The sequence below is a fragment of the Tyto alba genome, unplaced genomic scaffold (assembly GCF_018691265.1).
Source record: "Tyto alba isolate M040663 unplaced genomic scaffold, T.alba_DEE_v4.0 Super-Scaffold_13, whole genome shotgun sequence".
In the NCBI taxonomy this organism is placed as follows: Eukaryota; Metazoa; Chordata; class Aves; order Strigiformes; family Tytonidae; genus Tyto; species Tyto alba.
The window spans coordinates 43,971,330-43,989,762 of record NW_024881275.1 but is presented as its reverse complement, the minus strand read 5'-3'; the positions used below and the strand labels follow the sequence as shown (position 1 = coordinate 43,989,762).

Here is an 18,433-nt window from a genome sequence, read left to right as displayed (position 1 = left end):
AAATTAGTTTTGAAGTAGATGGAGTGGTGCAATGTGTAAAGTCAAGAGTGAAGGATTTGATCCATTCTTAGTTAATGTTCCTTCTGTGTAAAAAGACATGTTTACAGATGCATGACTCTTACATTACTTCCAAGTTGCTGCACCCATAATCCTTGGTGAAACAGCATGTGCTTGAATAGAGAGTATATTTGCCTCTAATGTGTCACTACAGAAGCTGAGTTTTACAGGGCTAAAGCATTATCAGCTAGAAGCCTGAATGCCCGGCAAGAAATTTGTTTGCCATTAAGAATGAGGGCAAACAGGAAGCTTCCAAGAGCCCCTCCTCCATGTATCACCTATTCCTCATTGTTGCTGAAACTCTCAAATAAGCAAATAACAATCAAAATAAAATTTATTTTTCAACACAATTAACTAGCACTCTGCAAACATACAAACAGCAGGTTCAAATGTCCATGAGAGGAGAACAAAACTATCACCACACAACCTCCTAGTGTTTAACAACAACCCAAAACACTCAGTTGCTCACAAAAAAAAAAAGGAACCTCAAGGAGTTTCCCGGGGTGGCGTCCCAACCCAAGGGGAGAGTCCTTTCCCTCAGCATGCTGCTCCGGGCAGGACTAGCTCAAAATGGCTCCCCCGGGAGACTCCATTTATATCCAAGAGGAATCTGACCTGTGGTCAGTACCAGCCCCAACTACCTCAGGGCTGAGGACCCCAACTGCCGTAAAGCCCTAAGAAGAAGGGCACAGGAAAGGTTCAACAGCCAGGGAACCACATTTTCTTTGGGCGGTTGTACCTGCCACACTCATGAGTGTAAAAGCAGTTCACCATCCCTTCTGCAGGTACAAAGGGAGCACAGACTCATTGCAGGTGGCCTGTACCAGGGGACTGACACAGCTAGAGGCTGCTATACAGGCAGGTGAAGAGGTTTGGCTCTCAGGTTCTTGTGGTCTTCGTGACAGGCAAGACTGGGGAGAGGAGACACAGAGGAGACAGTGAAATCTTGCTCTGTGGCCAGCAGAGGTGCTGGCCTTTAATTAGGTCTGGACAGTGCAATTAGTTTTCATTACCCCTTCCAGTAGCATTCCCATCACACATTTTGAAACACATTGGTATTTTCCAGTACTGAATGCAACTTAACAAGATTATTATTGGGTCTACTTTAAAATCCTTGGGACATTATTTTTTCTTCCTTTAGCAATCATTTTAGTCTCTTCCTGGTACAAAAAGTGATTTTGTTCTTCCATTTAATAGAAATCAAACCCATTTCTCTTGAATAGTAACTTTAAGATAAAAAGGTCAAATTTTCAAATACATCTACCTCCCCAAAGGCTTCATTCATCATGATTCTTTGCACATGGTTGTTTCTGGCATTATCCCTTTTGCACACAGCTTCATTGATACACGTAGAACCCTTGTGCTGTGCTTGCTTTTGACTACTGGAATGCAAATGGTACATATTCTGTGACTGTAACTTGGATTTGCAGGCAAAAATGCCTATTTTCAAACACCCAACATGACCAAATAATTGGTATGTGTCTAGATAATAGGACTGTTTTGTTTGTACTTGGTTTACTTTTAAGGGAAGGACATAACTGGTGTATGCTGTGGTGTGTTGCTGAGTAAAGATTTTTCCTTACTGCTAAGGAATGATAGAGACATGGGCTCTTTTATGCCTTGATCAAAAAAATATTTCTGCTTTGAGTTACTGTACTGCAAATACCTAGTTCATTAATGGACTTTCAGTTTAATCTCTGATCTGCATTACAATTGGCCTGAATATTTCAGTCTAATGGAAGGATTGGATTTTTTTAAACCAAGATGATGCTTTTTAGGTGTTTATTAGGTTGTTTTTAATTATACCTCTTTCTAAATTGTTCCACAGTTCAGGACATCTTTTTGTGAGGCATATACAGTAGTCTTTGTTTAGACACTGCTGAACTTTGAAGAAATCTAGACACAGATAAAGAAGCTACCTCTTTCAATCTGTGTATGGGGCTTTATGGTTTGCTGTAATTTTGTCAGTTCCCCAGATATGATCAGTGCATTCTAAATGAGTAATTAAATAAACAGAGCTTTGTAGGGGCAAGATGGAGATGAGAACATTGCCTTAGAAAATGTGAGGTTCTGGATCCAAATAACCCTGCAAATTCCAAAATCATTGCTTGGAGGAGCTCACTGACAAGAATACATCATGTAAAAGTTTTAAATCATCCCATGAAAGTGAAATCCTTCAGGTTTGAATTGATGTTTATGTTTAGATTGCTTTTCTCATGTGGCTGTGCTGCCTTTAACTTGGGGAGTGTGTGTGCGATTGTGAAATAATAGGTTTTGCTAATGTGAATTAGGGAGTGCTGCATTACTCCATACCAGTAGATAAAAAGTTTTATAGTGTTACATGTTTTAGTTTTTTAAATCTGTGCTAGGTTCTAGAGGAAAAGTGAATTTTCAAATATTTTAATTAGTATTTCTCTTTTGAAAACTTCACTTTACTCTCAAAAGCACACAGTTGCAACAACCTTGTATAAAGTCTTATGACCTCAGAATCACAGTTTTCAATTCTGTTGTCTCTTAAACCCTATTCTCCCCTCCCCTTTTCCCACCCTGAATGGCCGCAACTTGGTGTCTTTATAGCTAGGGAAACTGTTGTTGGTGTAGCAAAGAATTATGAGTCTCCGGGGGGTAAGGGAGGTGGGGGTTTGGGGGGGAGGGGGTTTAAGGCATAGGTTTGAGGAAAACTTCTACTTTTTGAAGTGGCTAAAGAGAAAGTTATGAGGTAGGATAACTTTGTGCTCCGGGAGAAGCTAAGCAGGATGGAATATTTTGTTGGGCTGTAGAAAGTGGTGGCATGTGAACTAGCCAAAAGTGAATGAACAGTGGAACTTTTGCCACCTTCTAGAAACCCTAAGGGAGTTTCTATTTTTGCAGTTGTCTTTGGATGTGGTGTCACCTTCCTCACTAAAGAAAAGGGCCCATTGGCTCAGATCTATATGTGGATTGCCATGTCTCACATTCCCCTAGCCTTCATGTCTACCATCTGAGAATCAGGCCTGCTTTTTTCGTTCATTTGTTTTATTCTGCTGTTAGGGATGAACCTGCATGAGAAGGGTCAAACTCCTCCTTTAATCTGTGGTCCGTAAGGAGTAACAATACTAAACCTCATTGTTCTAGTTCAAAAGGCCAGTTGAGGAACAAAAGCCCATAATGAGGATCTACTGGTTACCCTCAGCTGGAGGATGAAATTTGGGGTTTCCCTTGTGCGCACGGCTCAAGGAACCACAGTGCATGAACGTTACACACATCGGATTCAGGCTCTGTCAAATGGCTGAAATTAATTGCTGCTCTGTTAACATCAGTGCTTTGTTTGAGAAGTGGAGAGTTTAAAAACTCAGCAAGAGCATTTTCAGTACATCATGCGTGCAGATTTTGAATCTGAGCTTTCTGAAAGCTGTGGGTATGTTGGGAAGTTTCTGCCCCTGGCTGAACTGCACAGCCTCTTCCAGGAAAAGGTGCTGCTTTGTTTACCCTTTCAGTCCCCAGAAAGTGGTTTTAGATGCGATGGTGAGGATACTAGTTCCAATTTTTATGGAGCCAGCCGGGTGATGCATCAGGAAGCACCCTGCAGCTTCCCTGTTTATTACATTTCTAGAAGCTATTGCTAGCTGCTGTCAAGTACTGAACCAAAATGGACTTTTGGTCTGGCTGATTTATAGCTGGTTTTGTATTCTCAGGCTCTGCTAGTCTGACTCACAGATGGAGTCTCATTTGCCCCAGAAGTTCCACTCCCATCCTCTTCACCCAATAAGCAGTTACATTTGTGAGGAGACATTTGTAGCCTTGGAGGATTAACGCAGTCATTGCAGGAAGAATTGTTGTCTTGTGATTTTTGTGTTGGTCCAGGTTAGCTCCCATTCCTTTATAGATGGACTGCCTACTAATATAGCAGATACTATTCTTGAGTGGGTGATAGTACCCAAACTGTTGACATGTGGGCCTGATATTTCATAAAATTTAAGTGAATGTTGTCCTGTCCCTACAGAAGAGCGGGTTGTTCCCATTGAAGTCTGCCGTTCCAAACTGTCAAAGTACTTGCAGGGAGTTGTTTTCCGCTGTGATAAGTGTACCTTTACCTGCTCCAGTGATGAGAGCTTGCAGCAGCACATAGAGAAGCACAATGAACTGAAACCTTACAAATGCCAACTCTGCTACTATGAGACCAAACACACAGAGGAACTGGACTCTCACCTTCGAGATGAGCATAAGGTAACATCCAAATAGTTTTAATCTGTAGCAGTCTACTCTTTGCAAATGCTGTATTAGTTTACTTGCATGTCAACTCTGAGTAGCCAGCTTGCTGTTGGCTGTTTTGTCCCTCCCTCCCCAAGTCTGGAAACTAATCCCATGTTGGGCTTCACTTCCTCTATTTTCTATTATTTATTTTTTTCTTTAGCAACTCAAAATTGAGGGTTTATAAAGCTGTCCAGATTGATCAGAGTTGGCAGACTGGTATATGCAGAGTATGATTATCTGGAAAAGGCACTTGTGTATGCTCCATTTATTTAAAGAGGAAAAAAAAAAAAGGTTGTGAAACAATATTAAGACTGTGTGATTCAGCCTTTCTAAAAGGCAGGAGATTCCAAACATAAGATTGCTCTGGCAACTTCAGCAGTGTGACATGCCATGCATATTTTAATAACAAAGAGGGCAATACATCCCTGTTTACATTTAACAAGGGAAAGATAAACAGCAAGTATAACCAGGTCCTAAGTTAAGACTGCTTTGGAGTTTTTGTGGAGTGCCTGAGTCCAGACCTAATCCAGTCTTTGAGGCTTTCCACAGACTGCTAGCTTTGAATTTAACTGTGAGCTGTGTAGCTGAGAGACACTTAAGTTCTAGAACTAAGATGTGTTTTGGAGTATTTCTTAAGAGAGCTTTGTTGTTGAATTTTCAGGGGAGGCAGCCATATGCCTCCACCTGTTGGAGCTTAACTGCCCAGGTCCTCACTGAAAGCTCGCTCCTACTTCACTGACTGAATGACACTTTCCTTACAGCCAAATATATTTATGTTGACAATATTAGCGGCAGAAGTCCCAGCAAAACTTAATGCTTAAAAAATATTTGGCCTGCTATGCTTATCTGCCCTCTTTATTACTTCTGGAGAGTCTTCTGCAATTCACATGGTACGTGAGATGCTCCACACTTCCTAATCACCACAGCAACATGCCTGGCCTATCCAGGAGTCACTGTTCCTCATTCTTTTGACACAGTGCATCACTGGGAAGCTTATTCGCTTACTTAGCTCTCCCTTCCAATTGGACCTGCAGTGATGGTGCCAGTTGTTTAGGGTAACTTTTCTCCATTTCTGTGTGGTAATTTGTGTTGCTAATTTGTGTCCAAGCTCTGGGCTCATATACCCAGGTGATATATTTGCACCTTAAAGAGTTTCTGTGCATGAGTTGTGTTGAACTAAGTGCCTTGCATGTGGTCTTGCTTGTTTAAATCTCAGTGAGTAACATCTTAAGTCAGAGAACCTCATCACATCTGTCTGTATGGAGTAGTGCTAGGAGTCTGCATACCACCGCATCTAGGATAGTTTGCTATTTGGAGATACACTACAGTCTAATTCACATGATCCTTAAGTTCATTCACATTCCCTTTCCCGCAGAGGGATAAAAAACAGTGGGTGTTGATATTTCATTCAACATCTTGCAGGAGGTGTTGTACTGAGCTTATTCCTCCATCTCCATCCTTTCTGCCTCTGTGGCTCAGTGCCTGTGCTGCTGGAGGGCTGTCTCTTTGCATGAAAGATGAATCCAAAATCCTTCCCAGCAGTAATCAATGAGCTCAGAGGGCACTTGTCATCCAACAAGTATTAGCCCTAGCGTCCTGGTCATGCTCCACACTCTCCGCCGCTACTTTAAATCTGGATTGCTCCTCTGCTGTTTCCGTGGGATGTGGTGGAGTTCCTGACTTCCATGCCCTAAGCTGCTCCTTTCATACTGCTGCTATGAGCTGTTAAGTAGCTGGTGCATTTCACCCTAGGGTTAGCTGAATTTGACTGCTGGGTGAAGTGTTCCCATTATAGTCTTTGTATCAGTTTGCAAAGCACTTTGCAGCCCTTCATAATGAAAATTAAATCTGTTATTAATGAGTGAAAGTGTATGTGGCACACATTAGCCATGTGCTTAATAAAAACCCCATCCTTTCATGAATGAAGCTGAATGAACCAGTCACAAAGAATTTCCTTCAGTGTGCATATAGTGCAGTAGCAGTGCTTGATCACAGCGGTTGAACTGTCCCATAAAAAGAAGTTACAACTTAGTGTTTTGTATTTCTTGGATTTTTCTTTTTATTTTAATACATCAAAATGAAGAAGAAATGAGGGGGTTTTACCAAATGTCATAAATTCTTGAAAACAAAAAAAAAAAATGAGAAATGCAGAATAAACAGCAAAAAAAGAATTACTATTGTTGAAAAGAAATGAGTGTTAATTTGATTAGGTGACTGCATGTCACCTCTAGCTGAGCAGGCTTTGGGATGTTCTCGATTTTGCTTTGCATATGTGATTTTTCCAATTAGCTGATGATTGTGCTGATTGCTGATGAAAGTGTTTCTTTCAAAGGTGAGTCGTAATTTTGAGCTTGTTGGACGGGTTAACTTGGACCAGTTGGAACAAATGAAGGGGAAAACAGAGAGCTCCAGCAGTGATGAAGAAGAAAAAGAAGAAGAGTTAAGCCCCAAGGCTGAAGAGAGAGGTCAGTGCAGTTCTTTTTCCTTTTTTTTTTTTTTTTGGCACTGCAACATGCCCCACCAGTCTCATCAAGCAAGGTCAGCTGTTGACTCTGCAGCACATTCCTTTAGGGCCACGCAGTCATGCCAGCAGGAGCAGAATGGAGCTTTTGTGAACATAGTGCTCCTGGGGGAGTCTCGTGTTTCTAATCCTTATTACAAGTTTTCTGTCTGTTAAGAAAATACGTACTATGAGAAAACACAGATAGCATCTGTGACTTATCTGCCCATGCAGATAACATCTGTAGGGACTTGGAAAACTACCTAAGTGGAGTATTTCAGTGGTCTGTCAGATTTTCTGTTTTGGTAACCAGTTTTCAGCTTTTCACTCAGCATTGTTCAAACAAGAGATGAAGGGGTCATGGCCAGACTTTCTTATGGGCTGTTCTTAAGCCTGTGCCCAGCATTCCTTGTCAGACAGAGTCAGTCCTGTTGCAGTTGGCAGCTCTGGGGCCTGGGTAGGTCCATGTCCCACCTGTAATATTGTGTATTTAAACATGTGTCTAAGTTCGTATCTAAGACTAATCTCACTGACTTCAGCAAGGCTAGGCCATGTGCTTGCTAATGCTTTTGGTTTGGTTGAAGTTAGATCAGCATGGAAGAAGTAGGTTCTCTGTAAATTGAACTAAGGGTTTCTTGTCCTTCTCTTCCAACAACCTTCCCACATGAAAACCAGGTTATTGCAGTATGTGGTGTAAACTGCATGTTGTTTAGGCTGCTCTGGTTCACAATATATCAGTCAAATGCAGTAAGTTCACAACTCTTTTTAACATCTTTAGCCCTGTGATGTCTGAATGTCAGACTCCTGGGGTTATCCACCATCTTGATGCTGACAGCTGCAGTTAGCCAAGTTCTGTGTACTTTAACTAAAGGCACGCCACCATGTTTACTTTTTTTCTCCTGAATTTTCAGCTTTCCAACTCACTCAGCTGCTCACAAAAGAAAATGTGTCTCCCTACATCTTTTCAGACATTGAAAAATTCCCATTTCTGGATTCACAGGTGGTTTGTAGAACCGGAGGGGCTCAGATCATGCTTGTTGCATTTTCATAGCAGGACCCCAGCCTCTTGGCTTTTGTTTAGTATCCCTGTAGCATGAATTCCGTCTGCGCTTATAACACTTCACTTCAGGTGTGCTTAGTGATATCTTTTATTTAGATAAGGAACAATGATTGTGTAATGATTTGACTAAAGGACCAGCTCACCTTAGTTGCAGATGTAGCAAGCAGGCTGATTAATGTTTTGTATAGACCCACAGCTAGCAGGGGATGGAAGAGTCATGCTGTCCTTGTGAGGATTACCTTAGCATTACATACAAGCACAGGTGCTGCAATGACCTTGAAAGTGATGGTATCGAGTCCAAGGAGAAGAAGGTGCTATCTGCCAAGCCTTACAAGTCTCTGTAAATGCACTATGGGGAGGGGGACAGCACAAGGTGAAGTTCATTGTTTAAATTGGCTTTAGGTTACACTGTGAAAATATAAAAATATCACTTTCTGTGCTGGAGATTTAAATTTGGAAGGCTAATAGATAAGTGTTATCCCCATGTTTCAGGTGATCAGTAGATACGCAAGAGATAGTGTCTTGATAATTCTAATTTTTGTTTTGTACTTTTTTCACCTGTAACTGTTTTTTTAATCTGTGACTGGCTAAAATGATTTCTGCATGATCATTCAGATGACCAGTCTAAAATCAAGCATGCATTTTTCCAAATGTGTTTTACAGCTATTTTTTCCTGACTGGTCTTCAGGGTCAGTGTTTCACCATTGTTGTTTTTCTCATTTTTAATCTGTTATCATCTGTAATATATTATACTGAAATGGGTAGAAAATGCAGAAAACCCTTTTGCCAACTACAGCAAGGGTGTTTAGAAAATAACCAGATGTATTGACTGTACTTTTCTGTACAGGTTGTGGATTACCACTATAAGGTGTAAGAAGCAAGGTACACTTTTGAAAAATGTCCCAGCGAGAGAAGAGCTGAAGGTGTGGTTACATGCTGACATCTCCCTATGGATTTTCATAAGATAGTTCTAACACAGAAATGGTTTGCCCTATTAGCAGACGACCAGACCTATGGTTTTAAATGTAGTCTGTCACAGTGGCTAATGCTGTTACAGCTTTCAGACCACATTAAACTGTGTAATCCTGTGTGCCACTTGGGTGCTTTTGACAATTCTAGCCATTCTTGTGGTGTTAGCAGGAAGTGGGATTTGCTGAGCGTGCCTCTGTGTGCCTCGTGTCTGGAAGCAAGTGCTGTCTGAACCCTCTGAAGTCTGTGACTTTGGGAGAACCAGGATTTCTTCCTGTGAGTCAAATAGCTGCCTAGAATCACCACTTTGACTTCAGGCTGGTATGTGCCATACTGAATGTGCAAAGAAGTGTGTATTTCTTCTCCAGACGGATTGTTGGACAGTGAACCAAAGGGCTCTTGCCCATGTGAACAGGCAGAGCTGGGTAGCAGAGCTTAGCAGAGCTGAACTGCTATCTTGGATGGGAAGGGAAGGGGGTTGATGGCTGCTGGTAAAGGATAGTAGAAAATAGATTGAACTGGAAGATGATGAGGGGGGAAAAAGAGGGTGTCTGGCCTACACACAGAAAGAACAGCTCCCCCTTGTAGGGGCTGAATCCCAGAGGGACTGTCTGTCTTTACTGACTTTTATGTCTTGGGCTTAGCAGAAACTGGAATTGAGAGTTGTTTTTCCACAGTAGACAAAAATAAATGATCATGAGCGCTTGTATGTGTGACGCAGGAAAACTGCAGAGGTGTATGTTAACCTCTCTTCTTCAGGCCCCAGACAAGAGCAGCATCTGATACTCCTGCACAGAAGCAGTCCAAATTCACAGCCCTAGAAGCAAAACTGGTGGGGAAGTAGGGTGAAAACGATGGTGTTTTCTGAAGAGGTGATGGATTTACTGGAGTAGCACTTGCTAATCTTAATGGAAGTTGCAAGTATAAATCATGGACATGGTTGGGTTGCAAGGGACCTTTAAAGATAATACAGTCCAAACCCCCTGCCATGGCAGAGAGACATCTTTCACTAGATCAGGTTGCTTAAAGCTCCATCCCACCTGACCTTGAGCACTTCTTGTAATGGGGCATCCACAACTTATCTGTGCGACCTGTTCCAGTGTCTCAACACCCTCATCTTAAAAAATCTAAAAATTCTAAGTCTAAACCTACCCTCTTTCAGTTTAAAACCATTGCCCCTTGTCCTGTCACTACAGGCCCTGGTAATAAGTCTCTCTCCCTCTTTCTCATAAGCCCCCTTTAAGAATCAAAAGGCCACAACGAGGTCTCCCTGGAGCCTTCTCTTCCCCAGACTGAACAACCCCAACTCCTTCCTGTTTGAGCAAAACAGCTTCTGTGTTGTGTATCCCCTCTCTTCAGAGGCCCAGAATAAATTTCCTATTGTGTACTATACAGTAGGTATGTTCTGGTACAGAACAGCAGCATTTGCCTCTAAAACTTTTACCCTCCATAAATCCTTGTCCCTGTACCATGTCTAGTTTGTGTTTTGCAGTGTGTTTATAAATTTATACTACATATAAGGTATTAAAATCCAGATGTAAACTGAAGTAATGACATTGACTTACTTTCTGGTGTTCCTTCTGACAAAGCACCTTGCTTTGTGATACTTAACCACATAATAAATCACTGACAGTAAGAATTGCAAAGTGTTTTTTATTCCTTCAGGGGGAAGAGGCAAAAAATTATGTTAAGAATCATTCCATACAGAACTTTAGTAAAGGCTAACTAGTGAGAAATGTGTCACAAAAATACATTTACAGGACTTACATACAGATAATAGGGAATGTGTGAGCAATTTTAAATTCATAGACTGGTCCTGAACAGAATAAATCTGGGAGTAAGGAAATCAAGTGAGCAGAGATCAGAACCAAAATGAATCAAAATCCCTTTTATTATGTAGTTTGGGAGGAGTCAGAAAGACACTCTGTTGCTTTCTTGCTTAAGGAATTAATGCTCTGAGCAGATGGTGCTGTCTCATTTCCAGCAAAAGAATCAAGTGAGATAGTCCATGCAATTATTTTTAATGGCTTGTGTGGTGATCTTCTTAATTTGTGAGAAAATGTTTCATCTTTTGTTAAAGCTAGCTGTGTTCATATGGAGCTTGGCTTTCAGAAATACCACTCCCTGAGCTGCCGGCGACTTAACTCATAATGCTAGTTGCTTGACACTTCCGCAAATGAGGCTACAAGCACTTTGTATAAAAGATTAGGATGGGATGAAACACCTATGCAGTTAAGATGCAGGACTTAACCCATGAGACTTCATGATGAAAGAATATCTATTTATTATGAGGATCACATGTTAAATATACTAAGTCTTTGTTTCCTCACATTTGTACTACCAACTCAGAAATTATCAATGGGCTTTAGTGGGCTTTCTGATTTTGCTTTCAAGCCATTTCAGCCCTAAACTACTCAGTTCCGGTTTTGCATTAAAACTCCACAGTTTCTTCATCTGTTGAAATACAGGAACAGGGAGAAGTAACTCGTTACCCTTATTTGCAGAGATATTTTAAGACTTAGGATGGGATTTGTTGCTTGCCATGTCACTTTGCATTGGGAGGGTTGCATTTTCACACACACGGTTGTTTGGTAGGTAAGTCCCTTTGCTTCTCAGGGATGAGAAGGTGCAGCAGAGGGGATCAGAGCAGGGTTGGAGTGGTCCCTTCTTGCCCTGGCACTTCTGAATTCAAGGGCTACACTGTCTTCTTCCAGATCCCATGATGTTTCCTGACAGCGGTGCTCCAGAGAAACGCTTCCCATGCGAGTTCTGTGGCCGATCGTTTATAGAAGGCTCTGAGTGGGAGCGACACGTGCTGAGGCATGGCATGTAAGTTGGTTTACATTCCTTTGCCAGACAGCCAAAGGTAACAGTAGACTTTATGCATTCTCCCCACCCTATTCCTCACCTCCCCAAAAGCCCTGTGATGAAGGTAAACCAGTTCTACTAAGAACAATTCTGTCTATCACAAGTGTGGATAAAGTCATCAGATGTCTCTGCATGGGGAGTTACTGTTCATCCTTTTTAACTCTGCTGCTCAGGGTGGCTGTAGACTGTCGGGTTTAACTGTAATTCTAAAACTTAATATTGTCCCAAGGTGAATATCCCTTGACCAAGATTAACTTTACTTGAGTGTACTGTTGATTTTTCCTGCCAGCAGAGCAGCATAAAACCACCAGAAAACTATACAGAATGTTCTAGGAAGGAACTGGTGCTTTTGTCCCCTTTTTTCTTATATCTCACGTGTTTGCTAAACTTGCATAGCAGTGCAAAGCATTATGTGCAGAGAAATGTCAACACTTCAGGGAAGTAAAATCAACCTGAATTAACTCCTCCTCAAATGTGCATGGTGAGGTTCACTTGTTCATCTTCATAGTGAAGTTCTTTGCATTTCTATAGAAGTTTGGACACTGTGGGATGATGCACAGCAGAGATAAGATAGGCATCTCTGGAACAATAGTTACTATTCTTTTGATTAAGATCTTCTTGGTAGCAGAGGTCTCTTTGCTGACCAGTTTCTTCAAAGAGTAGATTTTATTGAAGGTTGCTGACATGTGGAAGAGATTTGAATACAATATTGTAGGTTAACTGATAGGATGAGAAATACTACTTCTCTTACCCATAATCTTGTCTGCCTAGATATGACTACTTGAAATGTTGCAACCTATAAAAAGTTTTATTGGATCACTAACTCTTTGGGAAAAGTACTCTTTTCCTGTGCCTTGTACATCTTGTTTACAAGGAACTGAGGAAAAGGGAATCAATTTTTTAAAGTCAGAATGGGGTTCTTCCCTCTCATCTCGTATCTGTCCCAGTGTAGAGCAAATAAAGATTTGGTTTCAAAGCTAGAATGTCATGGGTTCCCCTGGTAACCTCTGCCTCTCCTTTTGAGCATGAAGTGGCAGTGGTGTGGCTGCTTGTGTCTACCATGTAGGAAAGTGATTTGGCTTTCTTCCTGATGTGATACGCAGGTTGGCTTTGCTGTTCTCTGTATCGACTGTAAGTGTTTTGCTTTTCTGCCCCTTGGCTTTCCAGGGCACTGAACGAAAACAAGCACAGGACCAGTGAGGACAGCCAGCCAAAGGAAGATGTAGAAGAAACTGTTAGAACACTGCCAGAAGAAAAAGAAGGCATCGAGAAACTGGTAATGGACTATTCTCACAGCGCTGAAACAGCAGTTAGTGTGGTAGCTGCTGACAAACCTCTCCAAGACAACTCGGAGGCCAAAAACGAATAAGCATTTGGTGTGATTCTAATCAACGTACTTGAACAGTGATGAACGGGGTAGGGTGGGCGGGTGGGGTGGGCAGAAGGAAGAAATAAAGCTGCTTTTGGGACTGAATGATCTATTTTCAAAGCACTGGTACCTGTGTGAGTGTGTGTATATTAAAGTTATTTAAGTGATGGAATAAGTGGCTCCATTACATCACTGCATCTTTTCTTCTGGATCTTGACAATGGGAAGTTACATTCATCTTGGACTAAAGAAGCAACTCCCCGTATTCCTACATTACACATCGTGCTTTGCAGTGGAGACTTGGATTGTTTGTGAATGGAAGCATCGTGAGCATGGAAGAAGTGGGGGGGACAACTTTTCAACGCACAAATTTGTGTGCGTTTTTCTAGTTTTAATACATAACGCTTTTCCAGACTGAATGCAACTGCTTTAGAAAAGATTAAAAAAGAGAAAAAAAAAAAAGAAAAAGGAAAAAAAAAAAAACAACAAACAAACAAATAAACAAAACAAAACAGAAACTGCTTTGCTTAAAACAGTCACCTGTTTCCTAGTACCTCAGAATTAACCAAGGGAGATCTCTGCATTTGTCAGTACTACCTGTTGTTGTTGTGGTTAAATGTAGAGAGACTGCTGGGCAAGGTGGTGAATGGAGGAAGAAAAACAGTTTTAAAGAAAGGAAAACAAATTGTGCTTAAAATCCCAGTGTGGGTTTTATTTCTTAAAATACTGTGATTTTTTTAATTATTTTAGTAAAAAAAAAAACAAAAAAAAGAGAGAGAGACTTTAATTCCTAGATAACTGTTTGTGAATTGTCATCCTTTATTCCAGGTAAGCTGTTTGTTAGTATTCAGTTATAATTTTAGGATTTGATAGATTTCATGTGACTGATTGTGCGGTTTTGTTTGCCACATGTTTATTTTCTGTCAGCCTGAGGTGTTACAAATACAGCACAATTAAGTTTCTCATGTAAAATGACTATTTCTTTTTGAAGGGGGGACAGGGAAAGGAGACTAGATCTTGTGAATGGAACTTTTTGTTGTTGTTTTTAATTTTAAACATAAGGAAATAACAAAGAAGTTTTAACTTTTTTTTAAAAAAAAAAAAACTAAAGAACCAAACTTACGGCACAGCTATGCAGCTCATGGGCCAAACACATAGGTCCTCATAACTGTTCTGTTGCTTGTCATATTAACATCTATCAGTCTCACACCAGTAACTTTTCATTAAGATCGGCTGCCTTTTTTTCTTCCGTCTGTGGTGTGTGTGTTTTCTTTTTTGATTTAGTGTGGTGGGAGGGAGGGGTGTCTGTTAACACATCTTTTTGCAAGCGAAGGTGAAATAGTTACATACGACACTGAGCCTGGAGAACTACTTTTACTCGATTCAAGACGGAGTTGCTAAGTTTTTCCCCTCCTCTTTAGCTTTTAGCGTGAGGGGAGCAGAGTAGAAAGAATAGAAACCTGCATACCTAAGTGGCCGATCCTGCACTACTTCTTGGGAGGAAAGCCTGACAAAGTCAATAGGAATTTTGCCTGAGCAATGAATACAGGATCAGGTGCCCAGGGTATGTTCTGATTGTGAACAAAAAAGAGTTTCTTTCCAAAAAGTAGAAAGTACTTGACTGAAACCTAGTTTTAGAAATGCATGTGTCTTTGTTTGTTTTTTTTGTTTTGGGGGGGATCTAGGGGAGGGGGAGGGGGGAAAATAGGAAGCTGCTGAGGAAACAGTGTACTTAGAGAGCTTCACATGAAATTGATGGCAAAAATGTTGCATTTGTGGAATAAGTGCTACTTGAGAAGCATGGTGTTTTGCTTTTGGGGATTCATCAATTGTGTGTTAGGGGGATTCTTTTGATTTTTTTGTTGGGTTTTTTTTGCTTTGTTTTTTGAAGTAGGGAGGGAACATCATAGAATAACACATTGGAGGGACAAATATAAATACACATTTTGTGTCTGTATTTGTTTTTTAATTGGCCTCATTTCAAATGTATTTAAACAGTTCCATACCTGGATTGGGTGTTTGTAATGGTTACCAAAAATGAAAAAGAAAAAAAAAAATCATGATTGTGACATGCTTTTATCACTACTTTATTTTTCAAATAACATGTAAATATTGTAATCCATTGGATTTTGTTTTGCTAACCTGTTAATAAAAAAATATGGGACCATTATCCTTTTAACAAGCCTAGAATGTCATATTTTTTTTTCCTTTTTTTCTTTTCCCAAAAATGTATACCTGATATATTGTGGACACACATTTTAGATGCATTATTATGATTCTGTTGACTGTAATGACATAGAATTGAAAATAACATTTTTTTCATTGTTTAATTTATACAGAGGACTTTTTCAGAGTTTGACAGAAGGAAATAATAGCAAAATGCTAACCCATTGGCTTCAGCACTCGGTATTTCCTGATTTTAAAATTACTGCTTACTGATGGGGGATAGGAAGGGGATACTGAACTGTTGCACTGACGGGTTTGTTTTTTAAAAAAAAAAAAAAAACAACAATGAAAATTAATAAAAACTTTTTAAGAGTGTGTGCTTGTGTGCGTGTGGTTTTGTATTTGCTATTCTGGTGATAGGTCTGTACAAGTGACTGGATCTGCAACTGGGCAGGTCTAGGAGGGACCAAAGTGTCCTTTTCCCTCTCTGCTGCACCCTTTCCTCCCCTAGTTCACAGGGAATTGGGGAATTTGGGATTTACAGGTGTGGAGGGATTGACTTCCCCTCACTCATACAGGTCTAGGGTCTACCCCATCCCCAAAGAATACGTTGAATACCCACCAGCCCACCATCCATCAGGGGTCAAGGGCACAGTGCCAAGGTCTGCTGACTCCTCCTGAACCCAAACACAGGAATGAAGGAATTTTGCAGGCTGTCTTGAAAGATCAAAATAGATGGAGGCAGGCTGGTATCTGGATTATCAACTCAGTCTCTTAATGAGTTGGGATACTGTAAACTCCAGTATGTGATAACCTGCTGGATGCAGCATTGAGGCTGTGCTTAATTAAAGTCAAATATACACCCATTAAGATAGAGCAGGAGACATTATTTTTTTTCCTCCATCAAAAACTTAAAATGATGCTTGTGGTGTGTCTTTGAAACTTTCTTTACTAAACACAGATTTTTAAATACAGATTGAGAAGATGTCAGAGGCCTCTTTCTGGTTGTGTTTTAGTAAGATCCAGTTTCCAGTTTAAGTATCTTTTTGATCATACTGGAAGTGGTTCTCAACTAAATGTGTATGATGTTAAACAGTGTGAAAGTTTTGATCACCCGATAGCTTTACATGCTTCCACCTTTCTCCCTAGGAGTGAAAATATTTCTCTGTTAAAATACTTATTCCCTTATCCTATGTTTACTGAGGGGAAAAAAGAAAAAAAAAAAAAAAAAAAACAAAGTACATTTTAGGCTGTGAGACAGTGCCTTTTTTCCGTGGTCTCTGGAAACATTTGCTCATGAAGGAGACCTACAAATAATTTGCCCATTGGAAGTTCTAGCCCAGAGCCAGTCTGCACTTCCACCAATTAAGAAGAGAAAGGGTTGCTCAGTGGTACGTCACTAACAAGAATTACATAACTGATGTAATGAAAGACTTTGGGGTGATTTCTAGAGTAGTACAGTTGCATTATTCCATTCACCTCAGTGGCAGGATTGTGTGAGTTTCAAACAAAGCCCTCGATCTTCCCAGTTTTCAGTTTCTGACTGAATGTGACTGGATCACTTGCCTTGAGTTTCCTGTGCTGAATTGAAATACAAGGGGGTGGGATGAAAGAGGCAAAGGAAATACTAACATGATCCCTTATTCGTGTTATTTCTCTGCCTTGCTGGGCAATTCCCCTTCTTGTAACTGGGAGTTCTGGGCTTCACAGAGAGCATTTGTGCTGTGGGACAACTGGTGTTCTGCACACACTTTATTCCCAGGCTCATTGTCCTTCCTTTTCTTAAGAAGTCTGGGTAAATGTTTGCCACGTTATTGCTAGCTGACTGCTGGCATTTTCTTTTGGTCCAGAGGTACAGTGCCTGAATGCTCACCATGCAAAGATCTTGCCTTTGTATTCACACCAGTGCAGAGGCTTTTCAGAAGTTGCTATGGGAAGGGAGACCGCTATCTCCCTCCTTTGCAAGCGTGCAACCTCTGTGGAGAAGAGCTGAGCAGTCGAGGTTACCCTGTGTCTCAGGGACCGACACTGAGGACTGGCAGGGTCACGTAATAAGGATTATAGGTCTGGAACTGTAGAGTTTTCAGTGGAAAGTCTGCTCTTTGTGAAGCAATGGGGACTATGTGAAACGTTGGTGCTTGTGGCCGAGTTATCTTGGAAACTGGTGCCGCACAGAAAATTTCATGTGAACTTAAACAGCAGAAGTCAGTCTTCAGGCTTCAAGAAAATATCAAAACACAATTGCAGATGTTCAGTATATTTAAATGAAAACTGCCCCAAGTTTTTTCCACCCATCCTCACCCTAAAGTCTTTCTTCAAGATTTTTCTGATAACACGGGACTTTTCCACCATGAAAGCCTGTCTTGCTGGAGCTATCTGCCTCCAAAGCAGCAAGATTACTGAATAGAAAATTATTCTGGGTAAGAAGATTTTGGAAAATTAAATACTTTAGTTCAAGATAGGCTTAAATATTAGGGAACCCTTTATTTGTTTGCAGTATGGTTAATTCCATGCCCCCCCCCCCACACCCACTGCTGCTGGAAACAGGATTATCTTTTTGAGCTGTCTAGAGTATAAAGTTTAGCCTTGAAGGCTACAGTCCTTCTAGGATGCAGCTTGTAAACCTTTTATTGTCTTCTCATCTGTCTCGTACCAAACTGTCCTCAGATAAATGGATGGGTGCAAACACCCTGTGGACCAAAGGTGGGGCTGGGTGACATAATTCAAAGAACATGCATCCTGGCCAAAGTCTTGGTGAAGAAGGCTGATGCCTATTTGGATCAACTGATGTTTGGAGAGCCTAGCTGAAGGCATTGTCTTTCTTGCTGCATTTGCAGTTACCTACCTATGTGTGGAAATACAGTGTGTATTTTGCAAAGGGAGAGGGATAGAAGGAAGCCTGATTCATCAGACATACAAGATACGTGTGTGTGGCTATAAAGGGAGAAAACATTCAAGTAGGACAACAGTATAGCTTTGCCATTGGGAAAGTGGTGCAGCACTGGGGCAGGTCAACCCATGAGCATATGATAACAATACTGTTGGTGGTTTTTTGGACTCATACAGACAAAGCCATGACTGACCTGGTCTAGTGTCAATAATAAACCTTCTTTTGGAAAGAGGTTAGAACAGAGACCTCTAGAACTCCCTCCCAGGCTCATTTCCTATTTCAATTTCCTGTTTTCCTTTTTCTTTGGTGTTCTATTAACCTT

General features: G+C 40.8%; 1 protein-coding gene across 3 annotated transcripts in view; it reads left to right on the top strand.

Annotated features, from left to right (window-relative positions):
* Positions 1–15,596, top strand: part of ZNF462 (zinc finger protein 462) — a 94,516-nt gene extending 78,920 nt beyond the window's left edge. For all 3 annotated transcript variants that reach the window (XM_033009240.2, XM_033009238.2, XM_033009239.2), the window contains 4 exons: positions 4,040–4,263; positions 6,623–6,755; positions 11,534–11,648; positions 12,855–15,596. In XM_033009240.2, the coding sequence (XP_032865131.1) occupies positions 4,040–4,263; positions 6,623–6,755; positions 11,534–11,648; positions 12,855–13,056 (674 nt within the window). In that variant the 3' untranslated portion in view covers positions 13,057–15,596. The remainder of the gene's footprint in view (positions 1–4,039; positions 4,264–6,622; positions 6,756–11,533; positions 11,649–12,854) is intronic.
* Positions 15,597–18,433: the final 2,837 nt, after the last annotated feature.